The sequence below is a fragment of the Salminus brasiliensis genome, chromosome 23 (genome assembly GCF_030463535.1).
Source record: "Salminus brasiliensis chromosome 23, fSalBra1.hap2, whole genome shotgun sequence".
Classification (NCBI taxonomy): domain Eukaryota; kingdom Metazoa; phylum Chordata; class Actinopteri; order Characiformes; family Bryconidae; genus Salminus; species Salminus brasiliensis.
This window is the reverse complement of record NC_132900.1, coordinates 22,754,443-22,778,949: the sequence shown is the minus strand read 5'-3', so window position 1 is coordinate 22,778,949 and position 24,507 is coordinate 22,754,443. Positions and strand designations below refer to the sequence as shown.

At 37.3% G+C, this 24,507-nt stretch overlaps 1 protein-coding gene across 5 annotated transcripts; it reads left to right on the top strand.

Annotated features, from left to right (window-relative positions):
• Positions 1-23,597, top strand: med17 (mediator complex subunit 17). Of its 5 annotated transcripts, XM_072668937.1 has the most exons (14): positions 1-194; positions 1,339-1,497; positions 4,906-5,155; positions 6,166-6,329; positions 7,084-7,303; positions 9,004-9,140; positions 9,241-9,322; positions 9,496-9,648; positions 11,238-11,368; positions 14,472-14,656; positions 14,876-15,013; positions 16,820-16,937; positions 17,047-17,206; positions 23,045-23,597. In XM_072668937.1, the coding sequence occupies exons 3-14, from the start codon at positions 4,924-4,926 to the stop codon at positions 23,251-23,253; spliced, it is 1,929 nt and encodes a 642-aa protein (XP_072525038.1). In that variant the 5' UTR covers positions 1-194; positions 1,339-1,497; positions 4,906-4,923; the 3' UTR covers positions 23,254-23,597. The 5 variants fall into 5 exon arrangements, with proteins under 5 accessions (XP_072525038.1, XP_072525034.1, XP_072525035.1 ...); XM_072668933.1 differs by lacking the exons at positions 1-194; positions 1,339-1,497 and adding an exon at positions 3,390-3,490; XM_072668934.1 differs by lacking the exons at positions 1-194; positions 1,339-1,497 and adding an exon at positions 3,392-3,541.
• Positions 23,598-24,507: the final 910 nt, after the last annotated feature.

Sequence of the window (24,507 nt, the reverse complement as noted above, 5' to 3'; positions counted from 1 at the left end):
GAAACATTATTGAACTTCTAACTTTTAACCTTAGGCTTCAGCACAGTCAACAGTAGGGCAGTTGGTGTTTATGAAAGTCTTTCCAACAAGGATGAAAGCCTTGATCCCTGTGACCCTGCACGTCTGCTACAGCGGGCTGTTTACCGCTGCATGGAATTCCTTTTACTCAGTCCACGTAAACATTGGAAACATTGGTGAGCTCACTGATCACTACAACTAGCAAAGAGACACAGCATCATATTTCTATATTAAATTACTCTGGCGAGACCCGGCACTGAGGGGGGTCTGGTTCTCAAGAGTTTCTCAACAATTGCTGATAACAATTTGAATGGATGCTGAATTAACTAGCGTTTTTAATTACACACATAAGTAACATATATGATGTTACAGGATATAAACTTGTGACCAAACATGCCCTCACACATTCTATTTTCTATTGTAAGGGGCCATCCCCAAGCTGTACCTGCAAAGTTAGGAGCATGAAATTGACCAAAATCTCTCGGTATGCTGAAGAGTTCTTTTCACTGGAACTAAGGGGCCACTTGGCACAATGCAGTCTGTCAAGTACAGCAACCTCCAAACTCAGACTCATCCATTGGATTGCCAGACGGAGCGTGAATTGTCACTCCAGAGAACACGCCTCCACTGCTCTAGAGTCCAGTGGCGGCATGCTTTACGTCACTGCAGCCGATTCTTTGCATTTCCCTTGGTGATGTAAGGCTTGGATGCAGCTGCTCGCCCGTAGAAACCCATTCCATGATGCTCTCTATGCAGTGTTCTTGAGCTAATCTGGAGACCACATGACGTTTGGAGGTCTGTAGCGATTGACTCTGCAGAAAGTTGTCAACCTCTGCGCACAATGCGCCTCAGCATCCACTGACCCTGCTCTGTCATTTTACGTTGCATAGCACTTTGTGGCGGAGTTGCTGTTATTTCCAATCGCTTCCACATTGTTATAATACCACTGACAGTTGACTGTGGAATATTTAGTAGTGAGAAAATTCTACGACTGGACTTGTTGCACAGGTGGCATCCTATCATGTTACCATGCTGGAATTCACTGAGCTCCTGAGAGCCACCCATTCTTTCACAAATGTTTGTAGAAGCAGTCTGCATGCCTAGGTACTTGGTTGTATACACATGTGGCCATGACACTAACTGGAACACTTGACATCAATGATTTGGATGGGTGCGTGAATACTTTTGGCAATATAGTGTATGTCAGGAGGGTAACCTCCTGTGACTCAGGACAAGGCCCCTTGACACCATAGCAAGGTTGCCAGGCAGGTTTTTCCTTTACAGTTTTAATATGCAAATCATGGGCTTTCTTTGTTCAAGGTGGAAACTCTCCTTGGCGCACCTCCTTTTGACAGTATTCAAGCCAACAAATATGAGGACCTGAAGAATGTGCAGCAGGATTGCCTGGCCTACCTACTTGTGTAGGCTGACTACACATCTCAGCCTTTACCAAGAAGTATTAATATGGAAGATGGAGAAGTAAGTGAACACCTGCCCTGCACATCTTAATGTTGCCCTGCTTTAATACTCTCACTTTAACCCAGAAATGGCTTATTATTGAGCTAATCAGGGAAACACCTAAGTATGCAGTGGGACATATTTTAATTGTTGTCTTTAATTGTTACTTTAATTATTACCAAATATTAACATTAGACTTTATGGATTAATTGTTAATCAATGTTTTTCATTCTAATAATTCTAAAATGAAGACTTTAGGTCACATTAATTAATACTTACAAACTGTAATAATATGTAAAACAACAGATTGATTTTTATGTCTATCATTAGTTAATGATTAACATTACTTAACCATTTAGTAATGGTTATGACTGTTGTACGTACCGTTTTACAGCTTTACATGCACGCACGCTACGCAGCACTATGCAAAAGATTGCGCTTTTGATTACTGTTGTCTGTTTAGAAATAATCATTCATTTTGGATTTTCCTTCACAGAAAGAACACATCACCTAAAGCATTAGTTGTATTTTATTTAACAAACCGAAGACTTTTTGGGTTCACTGTTGGTGCAGCACACATATTTTCAGTTCAACATGTCAACATCCTCATTGTTGTCTTTTGTAATTAAATAATTATACTGGAATCAGAGTATCCTGAACAAGAACTGGGTAATAAACAAGTAGCTACAGTGTGCTTGTTCTTCACATATTTCATTATGATGACAAAACCTGACCAGTAGAAAGCATTACACTCCAAAAGCAAGAAGATGAGGAAGAGGAATAAATATTTATTAGTGACAATTTTAGGCAGTTATTTATAATAAGGGTTTTTTTGTGGAATTTGGGATTTTTTGGTGGAATTGTGACACCTGGCGAAATTATACCTTTTAAATTATATGTTACAAAGTCATATAATTAGAGTTTGAAAGAATTCAGAAATGTGATAGCAGTGTGTAAATGTTGAGAAAACGAGTGCAGTTATCTGGACAAAAGAAAAAAAAAAGATTTATTATTTACAACTAACGTAGGATCCATATAGACCTGTTCCTTTGGGACTCTGTAGAATGGACCGACTGTCTGAACAAAGACATTATTATTAAGTGGTACGTCTCTTGACTACTGGGCTCAATACTGTTTTGACGAAATCTTACAAGACGTTGGCTTAATGCGTGTTGTTTGATAAGTACCGTTAAACGAGGCGAAGGCGGAAGAAAGAGAGAAAGGTACTGCGTCCAGAAACCCCAAAATACTCTTCTATGAACCGGAAACTCATTATGTGGCGCCACCTTTCGCCTGCCCAAATACCGGAGGAAACAAAGAAAGCCGCTTAAAATTTCCCTCGAAGCAGCTTCCAGTTGAGCATACATGAGAGTATCTTTTAAACATTTTGACATCACTGCATGCACGCCCAGAGTTACAATGGGCAGTAAAGCAATAATACAAATTTAGAGTTTAGATAAACTAACATGCTCCCCTGCTTATTTTCCTCCTGGTTTATATATTGGAACTGAGCTTAAATGTTCTTTATGCAGTTAACACAACCGCAAGTACCGTATGTTCAGTAAAGCGCTTTAATGCCCCTATTTCTAACTTTGTTATTATATTTTATATATTTCATTTTATATTATTATATTTAGATTATACGGTCTACTGTATCTTTGCAAATAATTAATCCACAATTAACGCAGTAAAATGGACAAAATTGCCATATGTGCTGCTCTACGCAACAGCTGTGATTGGCTGGGCATTACTAGGCGTGTGCTGAAAGCGAGTGTTATGACTGGGTCAGTTCATCAGTAGTCAACATCATATCTAAAAAGGGATCAGCTGTCCCATTTCCCCAATTACTGCTCCTTCTCTCCATTCCTCCTGCTCCTTTCCTCTCCTCTCCTTGATTCCTTCATCTTCTTCCGGGGTAGGAGAGGAGGAGTAGCAAAAGTGTCTGGACGCAGCCGAGGAAAAAGAGGGGAAAGGCGTGTCGTTTCCCGATTTGGACTGCACAAACGCAGCAAATGTACTGTTTCACGACCACTGCATACGTTACATTTGTCTGAATTCTAGTGCTGTATGTATATATATATATATATATATGTGTGTATGTGTGTGTATGTATGTATATAGCTATTTACCTTTCAAGTGCCTTGTCGTAAAACAATAACGGAAGCGACGTACATTTACTGCGCATGCGCAGCTCGGCGTTCGTCAGTTGAACAAAACGTGTAACGTCTCTTAAAATATGTAAGTAACATGACGTTCAGATTTACGATTTTACAGTGGTTAACAAATGTAACGTTCGAAAAGTCGAGCGCCTACTTAAGTCTCTTGTATTTTGCATTCTAAAGATCGTTTGTGTAGGAAAGGTAAGCTAGCTAGCATTTGTGATAGGTTAACTTTAGCGGATGTATCTTCAACATGATCGCGTGGCGTTAAACGATGCTGTCTAATAGAGTAGTAGAATAGTCTAGTAGAGTAGTGAGTGTTACGATAATACAGAGAGTGTAACGATTGATTAACAAGTGATTCTGCTTACAAACCGAAGGACGGAAATGCCTTAGCTCCACAATACGATCTGACAATTCCCACATACTGCTGGGTTGTTGCTGTTTCTGTGGTGGTTTCTCATGGGTTGCTGACTGATAGCATTGGTGTTGCAGTTAATTTCAACGTCAGTGTAAACTCCTTACTACCTTTAAAAGAAGCTGCACCTTAAAATTCGGTGCTACTTGAGCGCACTTCCACCTCAACAAATCATGTGTGCATGATCAAACGTAATTTAACAATTAGCTAGTCTGTTTATTGGGTGTGGGTGAGGTGAGTTTGTGTGTGGTATTGACCTTAAATTCTGTGCCATCTTAATTTTAGTGCTATGTTAATTGAAGACTCACCAGCACTTGAACTTAAATTTAGTGCTAACATAAATGCAGTTCTAGTGTCATTGTAAATTCAGTACTACCTTAAAAGCTGCCACCCTAAAATTCAATGCTACTTAATGTTAACCTGCTGATACTGCTAAGCATTAGGCTGTGAGCATGTAAGTCATTGGGTTACATGCATGAATTTGTGTTTGTGTGTGTGTGTGTGTGTTAAGGGCCCATTCTGACATCACTTGTGGCATGTTGCCAACATTCCGCTCCTTTATTCTCTATATTTGCCGCCACAAATTCTGCCAAATTCCATGCTACACGGAATACGTGCATCCGATCAAAAAGCTGTATACAAGCATGCACAGAATCAGGCCAGACAATCTGGAATTGGAACTGTGTTGATCTCTCAAACTGCGGGACTAGTTATGCGACAAAGTACTGGTAATTTGTAGTAATAATTTTGGACAATTCTAAATCTAAATATTCTTAATTAAAATGATAGTGAACAGATGACCTTGTGTTTGAGGCTTAGGTGTTTAGATTCTTTTTGTGGTTTTGTTTGCAGTGAGTGAGTAAAAGCAGAATGTCTGGGAGCCCAGCAGTACGTGTCAGTATTGAGTCATCCTGTGAGCGTCAGGTGCAGGAGGTTTCCCTGGATGGAGTAGAAACTTATGTGCCACCACTTTCTATGTCCCAAAATCTTGCAAAACTTGCCCAGCGCATTGACTTCTGCCAAGGTTCTGACTCTGAGGAGGAGGACCTAAATAAAGAGAGCAGAGAGTCTGAGTGGAGCAAACAGAACCCAGAGGAGGATGGTAAGTAGTGGCCGCTTGCATTGGTATCATCTGTATGCGTGTTCTACTTTTAAAGGAATTGTTTACTAAGATCAAGTTTATGCATTACTCAACAAAAAATGGGTTGCAATATATGAACTATAATCAATAATAATAATAATAATAGAACTTTGAGCTTAGTAGTTACCTCAAGTAGCAGAAAAACTAAAATGTCACCTTACTGTTAAAGAGCCCACATCATGAAAACCTTTATTAGCTTCAAGTAATGTCAACACTGTTAAAAGTTACAATATATACTGTTTTGAATTCACTTTTCACGTTTCTTTTTTTACGTCTGCCTATTCAGTCTGCCACAAATTTTAACTGTGCCTTTTGAATGAGGTGCAATGCAGGATAGCAAACTTAGAATAAAGGTCATGCATATCTGTCTTGGAGGTATAGTAACAAAAAAAAACAGCCTTTTTAAATCTGGGCAAATATTTGGCCACTTTGACAAGGTTTAGATGGCTAGACAAATTGGAAAGGACAACTTGTGAACCGGTGACAGGGTTGCCTGTTGATGCGATTCATTGAGGCCCCACCTCACAACTTACTGGACTTAAAGGATATGCTGCTAACATCTTTTGTGCTGGATACCACAGGATGCCTTTAGAGGTCCTGTGGAGTCTATGCCTTTAATGGTCAGATTTGTTGTGGCAACACCAGGTGGACCTACTCAGTATTCAATTTAATTAAATTCAACTTCTTTATTAGGCAGGTTAGGCTGATGTTTTGACTGATTGGTGTGTGTGTGTATATGGACCAGTGTGTACATTAGATAGACAAATTGTCTACACAATAATGAAATCTAAAAGTGGTGAGAGAACCCATAGGTAACAGCAAAATTTTATTGGAAAAACACTGAACAAAAATATTGTTCATGGAATAACACCATGAAGGAAATCTCTTCCACCCCCCAAAAGGTGGAACAGAAACTTTCAATAAAGTATGTTCTTAAAATAAGGTAATGTGTAACATGTATTGTTCTCCAGGAGCAGTAAAGTTTCAGCCATGCTTGTGGCCATGGGACTCTGTGAGGAATCATTTGCGCAGTGCTTTGACCGAGATGTGTGTGCTGCATGATGTGCTTAGCATTGTCAAAGAGAAGAAGTATATGGCACTTGACCCAGTATCCCAGGATCCTACTGTGGCCAAGGTAACAGCATTTTGCACACTTTTGCAAGGGGCTAGTTAATGGCAAGTGGCATTGGCACGGTCAATGGCAAAGTTCCTCATATAGTTATTCAGTGTTCTGGTATTATAGTTCTACTACTGAAGACATCCACAATACACTACAGATAAGTAGAAAGTGGCATGGAAGGCCACCCCTTGCCAGATTTAAGTGACTAAAATGTGATCTGATTTTCCATAAAGTTAATATTAAGACATTCCTTTAATATTTATTTGCATTTGTGGATGTCAATTATTTGATTATTTATTCAAATTGCTAAGCCCAAAGTTCTATGGGAGATTAGTTGAAAAATAATACACTAATCTTTCTAGAAAAGTGGATTTATTTATTTATTTTATTTTATTCCTTTTACTGATTAGTTCATTTTCTGCTTACTTAGCTACTAACACTAGCAGAAATTGCAACTAGGATAAATACAGTGCTATAAGTATTTTTTTTTCTATTGCATATTAAGCATACCAAATGTTTTAAGGTCTTTAAACTAAATACAGCAGTATACAAAGATAACCTAATCAATATAAGTTTCTTAAAAAGTAATTGTCTTCTAATTAAGTCTTCTTAATAATAAGTCTTCAAGTCTTCAAGACTTCATGTGTTTTAATAAGGTTTACTTGGGTTAGTATTACATTTTCTTCAGAATCACTTGATGTGTTCAAATGTAATTGTTTTTAACTGCACTGAATGTAGTGGTACAAACAAACTCTCAATGTTTGTTCAGGCACCTCAGGTATTCCAATTGATTAGTAAGAAGAAGTCACTGGCCACTGCTGCCCAGTTGCTGCTAAAGGGGGCAGAGAAGCTGAGTAAGTCTGTAACTGAGAGCCAGGAACAGCGACGGCAACGTGACTTTAATGCTGAGCTGCTACACCTGCGTTCGCAGTGGAAACTGCGTAAAGTTGGTGACAAAATCCTTGGAGACCTGAGCTACCGCAGTGCTGGTGAGTCTGTTGGGGCTGTGTTTTTACAACAAGTAAATGAAAATTTCAAGTTTAGAGATATGTTGGTCTTTGTATCAGCTGATTTTCAGCTTAGATATGAGATTGGTCGATAATTCTGAGAGCTGGTCAGATCAAGTGATCCAAATTTTGTTGCTGCATTATTGCTGAGGTCTCAAGACACTGCAGTTCCTCATCCTTCTTTGTGTAATATTTAAATTAAATGTTAAATTGTGTAACATTTAAATGTGACAAACATGCAAAAAAATAAGATATCAGGAGGAAACCAAGCACTTATTCACACCACTGTATATTGACAGACATCTTTTTTTGGTTTTGGATAGAAAATGCATGGACACTTGGACACTTTGGAAATGCCCGGTGGAAAATGCTTTGAATAATTCCAAAATGCAATTATGTATTTCCAAAAAGTTCTAAATGTTGTACTTGTTATTACAAAACCCCATTAAATCAGAAAAAAATAGAGGATTACTTGTTGTTCATTCCCAGCACCCGTGTACACACATTCAAAATAGTAGGTGACTAGTGGTATAGTGTAGTAGTGCAATTGGATCTGCATAAAAAGGTTAAGGTGGATTATAAATTTTATCCTGTAAGAGAAATGTACTGCAAACTTTTTGCTTTGTTTATATCTATGCTTTAGAATGATTTATTATTTGTATAACCTGCTTCAGAATTATTTTTTTTTAATTAGATCCAGTGATTTACATGAGGTGTCTTCTCTTGATTAGAACTGGCAAAATAACAGCCAGTTGTTACTGCTGTTACTGCCCTCTGAGAGACCTCGAAGACAGCTGTTGTAACCTATTCTTCTCTTAGTCACTCACTCAGTCACATCTGCACTAACCATGATATAATGATGTTGAGAAACACTGCACTTAAACATGTTTTGGTATTCTTGCTAAAGTTCAGTGTTCATAAACTTTCAGAAGTGTGTGTAGGTATGTGAGTACGTAAATATGTGTATTTGAATATTAACTGAGGTTTATTTACTGCAAAGTTACAAATTCTGGTTTTATAATGCACAGTAAACATTGTTTACATTTTCTAGCTGTTTCATGCAGACTAATTATTTTATACACACATGGACAAAATTGTTGGTACCCCTCGGTTAATGAAAGAAAAACTCACAATGGTCACAGAAATAACTTGAAATTTGAGCCATTACCTATTTATTTTGTAAATACTTTTTATACTTGTAAAATATGCTATTCTTGCAGAAAAATGTTGCTCTAAGAGGCATGGGACATTTAAGTCTCTACAGTTGCCGTCAGAATCCATATTGAGCAAATGTTTTTGCTTTTGTTTTTGTAATCTATTCGATCCCAGCATGTTTGGCTTGCAGATTTTAAGACACAATATATTTTAATCCGTTCTTAACTTAAAATGATTACTTAATAAGACCCATCCCTAAAACAATTAGTAATCAAAAATATAATTTTTAACTTTTCTTAATTCTGCCTTCTGTTTTTCTGTTTTCCTGTTTCAAATGAACAAATCAATATAAATATAAGTGAGAAAAGCTGAAAGCTTCCCGTTAAATTATCATCACAAACCTAAATGCTTTCAGTGTATTACAGCAATGTGGAATTGGCCTTATTCCCGTTATAGGAGTATATAGTGTGTCATGATATGATGTTGATTTGCAGTGTTGTTCGGTAAATGTCCTTTTATTCCTACAGGTTCTCTGTTTACCCACCATGGCACTTTTGAAGTCATTAAAAACACAGATATTGACTTGGATAAGAAAATTCCAGATGATTACTGTCCTCTCAACGTTCAGATCCCCAGCGACCTGGAGGGCTCAGCCTACATAAAGGTGAAGGCCACACTCCCAGTTAGTCATGTACATTGTCACAATGCAGAGCCAAACAAATGATCTAGCCAATGAACAAAATCATGCTCGTATCTCTTTGTAGGTCTCTATTCAGAAGCAGGCCCCTGATATAGGAGACTTGGGCACCGTTAACCTTTTCAGAAGGCAACCAAAGGCAAGACCAGGTACTGAGTAAGGCAAATCAGACACAAGTGACGAAGAAATGAGGCACAAATGACACTGTTTGCATTTAATTGAATGTGAAGCTTTCGTAATGGGAAAAAAAGTTCTGAACATGTCTTTCACTCTTTTTCTTGTGCTTGTTTGCGCTTATTCTCTCTTATTCTCGCTCTCACAGGTTCCCAGGCATGGCATCCAAAGCTGGAAGCTGCTCAGAACGTGCTGCTCTGTAAGGAAATATTTGCTCAGCTCTCTCGCGAGGCCGTGCAGATAAAATCCCACATTCCAAACATCGTTGTCAAGAACCAGATCATCTCCCAGCCTTTTCCTGGTGAATACAGACAGAGACATGACCTTCCCAAATAGCCATTTGTACACCACCAGTGAAATGAACATTTGATTTCGACCTAAATTTAAAGTGTACTAACCATTTAGGAACACAGCTGGGTTTTTTTTTTTAACTATTTTTACTTTTTTTTTTTTTTACATTTTCAACGACTCAAAAGTAATTGGGCAAACTACCTTTATTAATAATATAAAAACATGAAAGTCCTCTTTAGTCAATTACTGCCAGAAGTCTTGGAACCCATGGACTTTATGAGCGCTTCTTCCTTCAAATTATAAAATCTATGGCAATGGAAGTAAATTAAGCTTAGAAAATGGATGCAAACAGCAAAAATACCAACACTCTTGCTGACTTTATCTGTACAAAAGCAGTGTTGAAATACTGTCATAAAGGGCACGGTTACACAGTCTGTTACAACAACATGGATTTGATATCCTGATGACTACAAAACCTCAATTGACCGGATTAGGTCTGGCTGTCCCAAAATTACAGTAGCATCAGAAGAGTTTGAGAGCTTGTGTGATGGCAAGAATAAAGCTACATGTTGGACCTGGTTTGACAGATTTAGTGGCAGTAAGAAAGTCATTGCAAAGAAAAGCAGGCTTGCCTGGGCCATTCTGAAAAAGGTGTTATTGTTCTGAAATGTTTGCTTGTATGCATAGGTTTTGGAGGGTTACTTTAAAATGTAATCAGATACAGATTACTGACTACCTGTTAAAAGTTTAGACCAATCAATTAATGGAGCTTTTACATATACTTATTACTGTATTGTTTTAAACTTTAACTATAGTAAAGCTGTTTGTCAACAGCCTTAATAATATAATTGTATTTTATTATTATTATTATTATGTTTATTTGTTACTTTTATTTATTTTTCTGTCTGAAAAATAAGTGAATAAGACTGATTTTTCCCAATGAACTGTTCAGTGTGCTGTTTTTTTTTTTCTGCCCATGATGAACGACCAGTTCTAAAGCATTTGCAAAACACTTGAAGGTGCTGCTTTTTGTAGTTACTCCAAATGGATGCCTGTCTGGTGGTCATCCATTGCCTGGAGTCAGAAGCAGGCAGGTTTTTTTTTTTTTTTTTTTTTAGACGTTGTCGAACAGCCTAATTTGATATAATTTGACGCATTTTGATGTAAACCCTGTGTTTGCATATATAAAGGCATCTCTTGATTGTAGACATGGGCAGTGATGTACCTAAATGATTTGAGAGTGAGAAGGGCCAGTTTCACAAAGACCTTCTATGGTTTTCAAGCCTTTTGGTGTTCAAGCACTTCACTTGAATTGACACCTCATTGGATTACATATGGAGAGTCTTTCACAACTGCTAATTTTACACTTGGAATCAACTCTAAAATCAACTATAATGTAGGCAATTAATTACGTCTAATTACTTTTGAGTCTGTGACAATGTAAACAATAGCTACAAGACTAGGGTAGGGTGTACTAGGGTAAAATTCCAAATTCTTTTGTCACTTACTATATTTGAGACTGTGTGTGTGGTATGTAGTGTGTGGTTGGTTGTTTGGTGTTTACAAAAATTGAGTTTACAGGTGCATGTGTAATTACAGGGCTTCAGCTCTCCATCTCTCTGTGCCACTCCTCTGTGGAGAAGAAAAGTCACCGAACTTCACCAGATAAAACCAAACCAGACGACCATCTCTATGTGCTTGAGCACAACCTGCACCAGCTTATTAGAGAGGTAGGTACACACAATATAATGTACCCCTCTTGACCTGCTGATACTGTCTTTAATCAGCTGTATACTGTAATTACATAGTCTGCCTTTGTTTTATTCTTTTTCTTTTTATTTGTCTTTGGAGTTTGTGTGTGTGTGTGTGTGTGGGGGGGGCATTACCTATTTGTTTTGTAAATACTTTTTTATACTTGTAAAATACGCTATTCTTGCAGACATTTCAATGTTTTTGTTTTTGTAGTTTATTCGATCCCAGCATGTTTGGCTTGCAGATTTTAAGACACAATGTATTTTAATCCGTTCTTAACTTAAAATGATTACTTAAGACCCATCTCTAAAACAATTAGTAATCAGAAAATATAATTTTTTACTTTTCTGAACTGTCTTGTCAGCATTAAGCTATTTCTTTCACCCTTCTGTCCCAAAGCAGTCTCACAGACCTCGAAAGAAGATTTCCTTAAACAAAGAAAAGACATAGACATAGTGCATTTAAACTTTAGGAGCCTTTTTCGGTGTCATAAATAGGATCCTTTGAAACTTTTAGTAGCCCTTCATTTAGTAGCTAAAGCCTTCAACACCATTAACATTTGCAAAAAGCACAGGAGAAGATAGGTTGGACACATTATTTCGTGAAGCATCCCCCATTGCTTTAGAACACGTTACATACATTTTGAATATTACTTTTTTGTAGCAGATATCCCAGTCTTAACTTTATAAGTAATCTTTAAGGCTTACCTAAAATCTTCAAATTCTTAGTAAACGATCCAACCTAAGATGTTTCTTCATGTGAATTTAGTTCTATATGACTACCAGTCTGATTTTAGAAAGCAACACAGCAGTGTTTGCTACAACACTCATTTTAGATAATCTCTTTACTGCCATCAAAGAAGTGCAGTCATTTTCATCAGTCTTTGTCTAAAGAGTTTGTCCAGCTGCAACCAGTCACTAAGGGTGCCCTTTAAGGACCAAACCTTGAACCAGTAATATTTAATATCTGTAATGCTGACATTGCCAACTCCACCGTCAATTGCAAAGTACATTTGCATGCTAATGACAATTCTGTACGGCTTACCTGACCGTATTGGTGCTGCAGTGAAAAAACTGCAGTATTCTTTTAATACCTCATTCTTTTAATACCTTTAATAGTTGGCAACTAAATGTATGCTCTTTTCCTGAACATCATTTCACAACATTGATTATTAGTTTTAAAAAATCACAACCCAGAAGGGTGACATTGAAGAAGTTATTGAATACAAGTGCCTTTGCATATGGCTGAACAACAAATTAACTTTTACATACAACAAACGTTGCTTCCTGTACAGATTTTTAAAACTAAATATTTCCCATAGCACACAAAGACCAAGATTGCTAAATGATGAATGCTTGTATCAATTCTAGATTGTGGTGATGTGATATACAGACATGCATGTGAAACTACACTTAACCCTTTAGACTCTGTATACCACTCTTCATTAAGATTTTTTTTACTGCTGACAGGTGTAATGATATGTGTATTTGTGCTGAACTGTCACTTTATTCAAGTATATCATTAGTATACTTATTTTAAATGAAAAGCATGTATCCTTTTGGTGTATATTTATGTAATGTTTTGTTTGAGCATTTTGATTTATAAAGAAAACAGATGTTGATTTGGCCATGCTAAATTGATCACTAGGTGTGAGTGCCCCAGGAAGAAGTGGATAAGATAACGGATGGATATTAAATGTAAAGTATATTTAAATAAATACTCTTATAAAATAAAATGTGGGCTTGAAGTATATAAATGGCACCTATATGTCTACTTGTAGTGTAGTTCACAGTATACAGCTCTGGAAAAAATAGAGGCCACCCTACATGATCAGTTTGTCTGGTTTTACTATTTATAGGCAATGTGTTTAGGGAAATTAACATTTGTGTTGTATTTCATAAACCATGGAAACATTTCTGCTAAATTCCAAATACAAATATTGCTATTTAGAGCATTTATTTTGCAGAAATGACAACTGCTCAAAAACAACTGCTCAAATAATTATTATAATTATAATGCAAAGAAGTTCTTATTTAAATTTAAACAACACAGTACTAATATTTGAACTTTGAGAGCATTCAAAAATCACTATGATGAAATAACCTTGACTGCCAATTACAGCTTTCATGTCTTGGCAGGTTCTCCTGTCTCTCCTAGTCTTTCACGTTGCTGTTAACTTTATGCCATTCATATTATGTAAATTCAGGTAACTCAGCTTTGTTTGATAAGCAGTACAAAAACAAAATTTATGTCACGTAGTTGTGTAGTCAGTTTCTAAAAAGTGGACAATTTAGCCTCATGACCCACTTATTTAGTACACATACAAAATACTACTAGTTGTGTCTACTTTTGTCTACACTACTTGTGTCTGTGTAAAAAATGTAGCTGTGCACCGCTAACTCCCTGCTGCTAGACTTGGGTCCGAAATCATAAAACTCAATTTATATTTAAAAAAATATTATTATTATTATTATTATTATACAATTATAAAATAAAAAGCTTCATAGTAATAATCAATATTATACTAATGTTAGTGTTTCATGTGATTTTTCACTCTACCATTTAACACCACTTATCAAGTATCAAATTCAAAAGTAGTTGTAAGTAAGTTTGATTCAAACTTTGATTCAGTGTGGTTGCTGACTCGAAAAGCCTAATGTTTGTGCACACTCGTCTTAATTACTCATGGGAACTTGTTGGGTTATTATTGCTAATTGAAATGTCCTTATTGAACTGTGACTTTTGTGTACTGTCACATCCCTACTGGTACCCCCTGCAACATGCATCACTGTCTACTATATGGAAATCTTGGCTGATCATCTGTCTTATGCTTACCAGTCATATGCCACCATACATCAAAAAAATGCAACCTAGTGATTGGTACAAAGTTTTTACTTAACTGGGGAAATCTGCTTGGAGGAAACTCTAAAGGAAACTTTAATGCTGGTATCACATTAACATTTTAAACTTGTAGTCTTTTTTCATATTTTATGTATAGGCTCTTCACCATTGTAAATAAGGTGGTCCTCAATGTACTTACAGTTTAAATAAAGCTTAATTGATTGATTCTTGTGCATGCAGTTTCATAAGCAGACGTTGAGCTCCTCAGTGATGCCCCACCCTGCAAGTGTTCCATTTGGACCAAAGCGATTACGTCTGGCTGGGCCGATGGCGTATGATAAAGTGGAGATTAGCTGTCTACAGCACAGTGACGGCCTGCTTGAAAAAATCATCAAACAAGCTAAACATATTTTTCTCAGGAGCAGGTAATATACTTTCACACGCTGGCCCATATTTGTCAACCTTCAGTGATCTAAGTTTACTTTAATGTTTTTATATTATACTGAATACAAATATCATAAACTGATTGGACCTGATTATAGATCAGTGTTTTTATTTTGATATTACTGATATTTTGCTTCTTCAGAAACATTCAGCATCTTTTACAGATGTAGGTAAACAATCAGAATCTCTGTCTTTCACAGGACAGCACGGACCATTGACTGCTTGGCAAGCCGCATTGAGGATCCTCAGATTCAGGCTCACTGGTCTAATATAAACGATGTTTATGAGTCCAGTGTAAAAGTGCTAATTACCTCACAAGGCTATGAGCAGATCTGCAAGTAAGAGCACATAAAAAGTGCTTACTTTGTGGGGGGGTCCTCAGCTTCAAACTGGGTTACACAGGTGCTGGTAATAAAATTAGAATATAATGAAAAAGTTGATTTATTTCAGTAATTCCATTCAAAAGTGAAACTTGTATATTATATTAATTCATTACACACAGACTGATATATTTCATATATTTTATTTCTTTTCATTTTGATGGTTATAACTGACAACTAATGAAAACCTCAAATTCAGTATCTCAAAAAATTTGAATATTGTGAAAAGGTTCAATATTGAAAACGCCTGGTGCCACACTCTAATCAGCTAATTATCTCAAAACACCTGGGGCCTTTAAATGATCTTCTGTTGGCTACACAATCATGGGGAAGACTGCTGACTTGACAGTTGTCCAAAAGACAACCATTGACACCTTGCACAAGGAGGGCAAGACACTAAAGGTCATTGCTAAAGAGCAAGCACAGTAGTAGAGGCGAAGGGACGGAAAAGATGTGTTAGAAAAAAAGTGTACAAACAATAGGGATAACCGCACCCTGGCGAGGATTGTGAAACAAAACCCATTCAAGACATGGGTTTCAGCTGTCGCATTCCTTGTGTCAAGCCACTCTTGAACAAGAGACAGCGTCAGAAGCGTCTCGCCTGGTCTAAAGACAAAAAGGACTGGACTGCTGCTGAGTGGTCCAAAGTTATGTTCTCTGATAAGTAAATTTTGCATTTCCTTTGGAAATTAAGGTCCCAGAGGAGGAAAAGAAGAGATGCACAGAATCCACTTTGCTTGAGGTCCTGTGTAAAGTTTCCACAGTCAGTGATGGTTTGGGGTGCCAGCTCATTTGCTGGTGTTGGTCCACTGTGTTTTCTGAGGTCCAAGGTCAATGTAGCCTGCCAGGAAGTGTTTGAGCACTTCATGCTTCCTGCTGCTGACCAACTTTATGGAGATGCAGATTTCATTTTCCAACAGGACTTGACACCTGCACACAGTGCCAAAACTACCAGTACCTAGTTTAAGGACTGTTTGTAATTGGCCAGCAAATATGCCTGACCTTAACCTCATAGAAAATCTATGAGGTATTGTAAAGAGGAAGATGTGATATGCCAGACCCAACAATGCAGAAGAGCTGAGGGCCACTATCAGAGCAACCTGGGCTCTCATAACACCTGAGCAGTGCCACAAACTGATCGGCTCCATGCCACGGGACATTGCTGCAGTAATACAGGCTAAAGGAGCCCCAACTAAGTATTGAGTGCTGTACATGCTCATACTTTTCATGTTCATACTTTTCATTTGGCCAACATTTCTAAAAATCCTTTTTTTGTATTGGTCTTAAGTAATATTTTTCTGAGATACTGAATTTGGGTTTTCATTAGTTGTCAGTTATAACCATCAAAATTAAAAGAAATAAACACTTGAAATATATCAGCCTGTGTGTAATAAATGAATGAATATAATATCAGTTCTTGATATTTAGTAAATAGCCTAATATTTGTTTGCATATCCCCTGCTTGTTGTAACTGCATCAAACCAGTGCCCCACTGACATCAATCTGTTGCATTCCTCTTTTGGGATGCTTTTCCAGGCTTTTACCACAGGCTCTTTCAGCCATCATGTCTGTTTTTATATTATTTCTATATTATTTTGTTGCTCAAAGTTTCTCCCACTAAGATCTGAAATTTGAAATCAATCATTGTCATTATTCTTTGATGTCAAACCCTTATGTATTCACTGTATAACAAAAACAAAAGAATTGGCCTTCCTGGTCCAATACTTTAAAAGGAGGTTGTATCTTTTCTTCTTGCTCTCTCAGGTCTATTCAGTTGCAGCTGAATATTGGGGTGGAGCAGATCAGGGTGGTCCACAGAGATGGAAGAGTCATCACTCTTTCCCATCAAGAGCAAGAGTTGCAAGATTTTTTACTATCACAGGTAAGCATCCCATTACACACATGAAAAGTCATTTCTCTTTTAAGACTGGATGAAAGGTCTGCTTCAAGATCCTAAAGACACTCTTGATTACTATTTGTATATGCTATAGATGTCTCAGCATCAGGTGCATGCTGTACAGCAATTGGCAAAGGTGATGGGCTGGCATGTGCTGAGCTTCAGTAACCACATGGGACTTGGAGCCATTGAAAGCATCGGCAATGCCTCTGCAATCACTGTAGCATCACCTAATGGAGAGTATGCCATCTCAGGTATTTACACACACCCACTTTCTCTGTTTTTTGGTTTGTTTGTTTTTTTTTGGATGCAGATGTGTCATACCATTATATTATTATAACAAACATTTATTTAAATGTACTACAACAAATGCACAGTGCAAAATAACTTCAGTATTTGGATCAAAGTTAAAGTTTAAAGTTCTTGTATGTGCAAGGATACATGTAATTTTCAAATTCAAAAGCATTTCATTATAAAACCTGCCTAATATTACTTTGATTATTTTTGAACAACCTCTATTAGAATGCCTGTTTGGCTGTTAATGGCTTGGTGCTAGATACCACATGACCCCTTCAGAGGTCTTGTGGAGCCCATGCCTAGATGGTCAGATCTGTTGCACAAGGTGGCACAATTGGAACCCACACAAAAGTATGCAGGTGGTGCTAATGCTATGGATGAGCTATGTATTGTGGCATGCAGCATTGTGTGCCTCTGATCAAAATGTCTATTACTGTCAAAAACTATGGAAGTACTGATCTCTGGGGTATAAAGTTCTAACATTTTATGAAAGATTTGTGTATTTTGTTTTGTACAATGTTTGAGTGGGAAAAAAAGGTAAAATCACCATGCCAAAGGCTGGGCATTCCAAGAGATATGAGCTCTCAACTTTTACCAAGGTCTCATTTGTTGTTTTAAAGTTACAAAAGATTGCAAAAGCAGTATTGCTGAAAATATGCCAGAAGTGGGGTAATGAAACCATTTATGTTAAAGTAAAACCATGACATAATTTTCTTAAATCATTTGCTAGTATAACACCACCACATCAAGAACAGCTGTAAGGCAAAACAAGGTCTTGGAATCAACTTGCATAAAGACCAGCAGATGCAAAATAGCTGGAAGCAAGCCAGTGACTTGGGACCTCAGTTTGTCAAGCCAGTGTCCAAGTTTTGCATTAATGCTGGAAATGTGGTGCCAACCTGACCTATTTTTACCTGCTAGCACTCTTACCTATTAGATGCTGTTACTAACATATAATGATATATAATCATAGCTAGCTTTTTTTTTAGTGTTTGTCCAATTTGGTGCAGATACTTGGGGATTGTTTCCTTAGAATGTTTCCTTAGCATTCAGCTTCATGTTGTTTTGAATGATGACAAATACCCAATTTGAATATTTTAATTGTACACTGTACTTGGCCCATATTCAATATAATAACAAAAGTAAGTTTAGGTATTGTTTAAATATTTAAATAATTTACTGTGGCCTACTGAATATTTTAAAGAACTTGTTCTCTACTATTACAGTGAAGCTATAGCATTAACAGGTGAATGTGTTCATTTATTTTGCTGTTCATTTATTGTCTATTATTTGTTTATGTATTTAGAGCATTGCTATGATTCTTATTAATTAATTTTAACTAATAACGAATAAGTCTTCAGTATGTCTGCTTGCTATTTCAGTAGAGGAAACAGTAGACAAAAATGACTGCAAACCTTTGTGAAACTAACAACTGTTTCTCAAAACTGCTTTCCTCACACTTTATTTGCTTTTGCAGAATTTTACTTTTTTATATTTTATGTTTAGTGACAATTGCTGTTTTCCTCAGGTTCGTTATGCAATCTGAGTGGTTCAACTTGTATTTTGTTTTACCATCAGTGGCCACCCAGAATTTATTACTAAATTTGTAAATAAATTTGTAAATTTATTGGCCATATACTGAGTGAAATCCATGCCAAAATACAATGTGTCAGGTTTTAGCAGGTGCTTGACAGCCTATCACCATGAAACTTGATACAGGTATGGACTCTCCATTACCGATTGGAGCATAAGCTGTATCGGCCACTGGCGGAGATGTTGCTGACTGTTTTTAAAACTGTATAACCTGAATGGTATGAGACATTTACTCTTTTTAAACATGCAGTTAGCATGTGCCAATGCACAATAATGAGCCTGACAGCTTTGCAAATGCAAGTAAAAACTCTTCCCAAAAGTACTGGATGGAAACACAGTTTCACTGCTCCACCGCTCAATGCTGGGGGGTCTTTATACCCCTCTAGCCCCTGCCTGGCATTAGGCATGGTTCCAATAAACTCATGATTTTCTGCTTCAGAGAGCAGTATCGTAATGGCAGTACATCTCTACAGGGAATAGACATGTAGAAAATGTAGACATTTTTTCTCGTGCCCTACAAAAAAGCCTTAACATATAGCGCCGCCCACCTAAATTTGGGGCTAATTTGCATATGGGAGCGTGAACTAGTCTCTTAATTTTCACCTGACCTACATTTGGTAACAACAGGATAAATGATGAACCTGAACTTAAATAATTATCAATAAATATTTGGTGTAGAATCCAGGTCCCGTCCAGAAACATGGGTGGAGCTCATATTGCAAAAATCATGCATATACAGCTCTAAATCTTTAACATTTTACCAATGTTCAAGTCTTTCAATCTAACAGCCTTGATTGTTTTAATTTATTTATTTTTTTAAGTTTACAATATTCAGAAGAACTATTAGCTGCTTTGACAAGCCAAATTTGGATGAGCAGACCTGGACAATAAAAACAGCAATTTAATAATTTAAACTCACACAATGTTAATATTATGTCAAATAATGGAGTAATAAGTTCATAAACAAATCTAAAAATAAAACTGCAAAGTTTTAGGAGTTTTGTTTGTCTGAAACCCTTTTGGCACCCGTTGACGCAAAAGAGAAATGCAGACTTGAAAAACAGGAAGCAGCATTCCTGCAGCACATGAGCTAGGAACTAATGGCTTATGGGGTTTAAGCCCCGGATGATTGGTCAAAAGCCTTGAATGTTGTTTTTTTTGTTTTGTTTTGTTTTGTTTTTTAATTTGTATGTTCTTTAAATCACAGTTTACACTTTTGAAACACTCAAGCAAATATTAATAGTAAGATCAGATTGTATGAAGCCGAGACAAGAAAAAGAAAATTATGACTCATGAAAACTGTGAAAATTGTGGTCACAGTCACTAGGTAGGACATTTCGGTGTGTAGCTCAACTCGACAGAACATCTCTTCAAGTTGGGTAGCTAGCTAAGGTAGTTAACTATGGATATGAGAACATTTTTAAAGAAATCAACCACAGCCCACACAGAAAATTATGTGTCCGGTGAGTCAGCAGTGAGTGACCTGTTTAGCATAATTAAACATTAGCTGCGGTTTGCAGTTCAAATTAGCCACTGCGACACTGGCTAATGTCAGAACCACTGGGCTACAGCTCTGGTTAACGTTAGTTGAAGTTTACTGCGGGGTGCATTTGGAGGTGAATACACACAATGTAAAAAAATCTGTTTATATTTACTTGTACATTCATACTAAGTGTAGCACCCCTGCAAAACCCTGCTAGTACACTGTAAATATCGTTTTTGTGTAAATGTGAATATTTCATTATATATGTATTTAAAAACAGAATTGTGAATCCTGCCATGAATATGACTTGATATATACAGTGAGTCCAAGAAGTATTTGATCCCTTGCTGATTTTCTTCGTTGGCCCACTAATAAAGACATGATCATTCTATACTTTTAATGGTAGATGTATTCTTACATGGAGAGACAGAATATTAAAAAGAAAATCCAGAAAATAAATCTAAGGAATATATATTAATTGATTTGTATTTCATGGAGTGAAATAAGTATTTGATCCCTTAGTATTCATTAGCAGTTCTGGCTTTTACAGACCAGTTAGACACTCCCAATCAACTTGTTACCTGACCTGAAGCCACCTGTTCTCACTAATCACTTGTGTGAAAAACACCTGTCCACAGAATCAGACAGATCACACAGATTTCAAGTCTCCAACATGGGTAAAACCAAAGAGCTGTCACAGGACCTCAGAGTCAGAATTGTTGACCTTCACAAAGCTGGAATGGGCTACAAAAAGATTAGTAAGGTGTTGGATGTGAAAGTAACAACTATTGGTGCAATTATCAGAAAGTTTAAAGAGTATAACATGACAATCAACAGACCTCGGCCCGGTGCTCCAAAGAAGATTTCGCCTCGTGGGGTGGCAATGATGCTGAGAACAGTCAGAAATCGTCCTGCAACCACTCGGCAGGAGTTAGCAAATGACCTGAAGGCAGCTGGGACCACAGTTTGCAAGGAAACAATTGGCAACACTTTGCGCAACAATGGATTCACATCCTGCAGTGCCCGAAAGGTACCCCTGCTGAAGAGAGCACATGTGGAGGCGCGCCTCAAGTATGCCAATGATCATTTGAAAGATGAACCAAGTTATTGGGAGAAGGTTTTGTGGTCAGACGAGACCAAAATTGAACTTTTTGGCCTCAACTCCACCCGCCATGTGTGGAGGAAGAAAAATGCTGCCTATGACCCCAAGAACACTGTGCCCACCGTCAAGCATGGAGGTGGAAGCATAATGTTTTGGGGGTGTTTCTCTGCCAAGGGTACAGGGCTACTTCACCGCATCACTGGGAAGATGGATGGAGCCATGTACCGCACAATCCTGAGGGACAACCTCCTCCCCTCTGCCAGGGATCTGAAAATGGGCCGTGGTTGGGTCTTCCAACATGATAACGACCCTAAACATACAGCAAAGGCAACAAAGGATTGGCTCAAGAAAAATCACATTAAGGTCATGGAGTGGCCCAGCCAGTCGCCAGACCTCAATCCGATCGAAAATCTATGGAGGGAGCTGAAGGTCAGAGTTGCCAAGCGACAGCCCACCAACCTTCATGATTTAGAGAGGATCTGCAAAGAAGAGTGGGCCAAAATTCCCCCTGGTGTGTGTGCTAAACTTGTGGTTAACTACAACAAATGTCTCACCACTGTGCTTGCAAACAAAGGCTTTGCCACTAAGTATTGAGTGTGTTTGGCAAGAGGGATCAAATACTTATTTTCCTCATTGAAATACAAATTAATTAAAATATATTCTTTAAAATTATATTCTGGATTTTTGTCTTGATATTCTGTCTCTCCATGTTAGAATATATCTACCATTAAAAGTGCAGAAGGATAGTGTCTTTATTAGTGGGCAAACAAAGAAAATCAGCAAGGGATCAAATACTTCTTGGACTCACTGTACTTGAATATGAATATACCATTTGTCAAGTGTTTTTTGTAAGAAAACTCTAGGTACACCTCCTTGTCCATTTTATCAGCTCTGCTTATTATATAGGAGAACTTTGTAGTTCTATAATTACAGATTGTAGTCATTCTGTCTCTCTCTCTCTCTCTCATATATATATATATATATATATATATATATATATATATATATATATATATATATATATATATATATATATATATTTACATTTATGGCATTTAGCAGATGCTCTTATCCAGAGCGACTTACAAGGTTACTTGTATTACAGAGGTGGGCCAATGTAGTGTTAGAAGTCTTGCCCAAGGACTCTTATTGGTGTAGCGCAGCATAGTCACCCAGACCGGGAATCGAACCCCAGTCTCCCACATGGTGTGGTAGCTCAGTGGCAGGTAGTGGTGTTATCTGTTGCGCCACACCAACCACTATATATATATATATATATATATATATATATATATATATATATATATATATATATATATATATATATATATATATATATATATATATATATATATATATACACATATACATACACACACAGGGTGGGCCATTTATATGGATACACCTAATGTACACACACACATATAGTGTGTGTTCTTTAAGGTTTACTTTGTCTAGCTCCGCCCCTGCTCAACACTTTTATGTATAAGTTGAGTCAAACAGGCACAGCACTTTTAGTAAGAGGTCACAGATGGTCAAATGCGTGGTGCTTCTAGTGTTAATTGAGGAATAAAATTCCAGTGAATACATGTAACTTCTGTTTTTGTGTTTTTAAAGTACGGAATGGACCAGAGAATGGCTGTAAGGTCCTGGTTCAGTTTCCACGATGCCAGGCTAAAGACTTGCCAAAGAGTGACGTATTACAGGATGGGAAATGGAGTAATTTGCGAGGCCCGTATAAGGAAGTGCACTGGAGCAGGATGGAGGGCAGGAACTTTGTCTACAAAATGGAGCTTCTAATGGCAGCCCTGACTCCCTGTCCATAGAATACAGCAATTTCTGTTAGTGTCTTTATATCCTCAGCATCTCTCGTTCTCACTCGTCTTCACAGAAAAACACACTTTCTGTGGCATTAAATGTTTTTCCAGTTCTGTAATGTTTGAGCAGTACTGTTTAATGCCCATTGTGCGGTCACACTTATTGTAGATATAATTGTCTTTGACTTGATGTCTTTTACTATTTTTGCTTTGTTCTGCAAATTATGAAACGTGAAATTGCTAAAGTGATATTGAATTCATAGACCAAACTTGTTTGTCTTTTGTTCTTATTTGTGTTCTTAAGAAAATAATTTGGACCTGTTAAGCCTTCACAATAAACAGTATTCATAACATCTCTGTCTGCAGATCTTTGCAATATACAGGGCCCTATGTAATGTTTGGGCTAACATTTATTGTTACATTGTGGTGTAAGAAAATCACTGCATTGCAGAATAACTAACTACACAATTTTCTTTGATAGGCCCCTCTGCTCCACAGTTTAAAATTTTGTAGTAATAGTAGCAAATGGAAATTAGGTAAACATCAGCATAGTCAGTAGGCAGATAGCAGTAACAGGAGATTGCACAGCAGCGTGTTGCAGGAGAGCCTGCAGTCAATCTGGCAGAAAGGCAGATGGTCTGACGCAGGTAGCAGGGGAGCCCTGTGGTCAGGCTGGGCAAGTGGGCAGTCATTCGAATCAGAGTGTAGCTAATGACTGTGGCAGATCTGATTTTGACAGCCAGGAGAGAGAAAATAATATAGATATGGGAACACAAACCTGAATTATTTTGTAAAGGAACATGACAGCTGGGCAAGTGGGCAGTCATTCGAATCAGAGTGTAGCTAATGACTGTGGCAGATCTGATTTTGACAGCCAGGAGAGAGACAGAAAATAATATAGATATGGGAACACAAACCTGAGTTATTTTGTAAAGGAACATGACAGCACCAGCATCTTAGTTTGCCACAATTCCCTGTGTCCATATACCCTTGGATTTGCAACTTTTATCTAAAGGGAAACCTTAATTACCAAAAGCTAAATTAAATGGATTTTCAGCCTAGACTAGAAGATTAAGACTCTGTCTGGGTCCCAAATATTATCTGGAGTAAAAGTACAAGTGCTCTATCAAAAAAAAAAAAATGACTTGAGTAGAAATAGAAGTGTTCTTTAAGCACCATACTTAAGTGTAAGTACTGAAGTACTAAAGTATATACACTGCTCAAACAAATAAAGGGAACACAATATAACTCCAAGTAAATCAA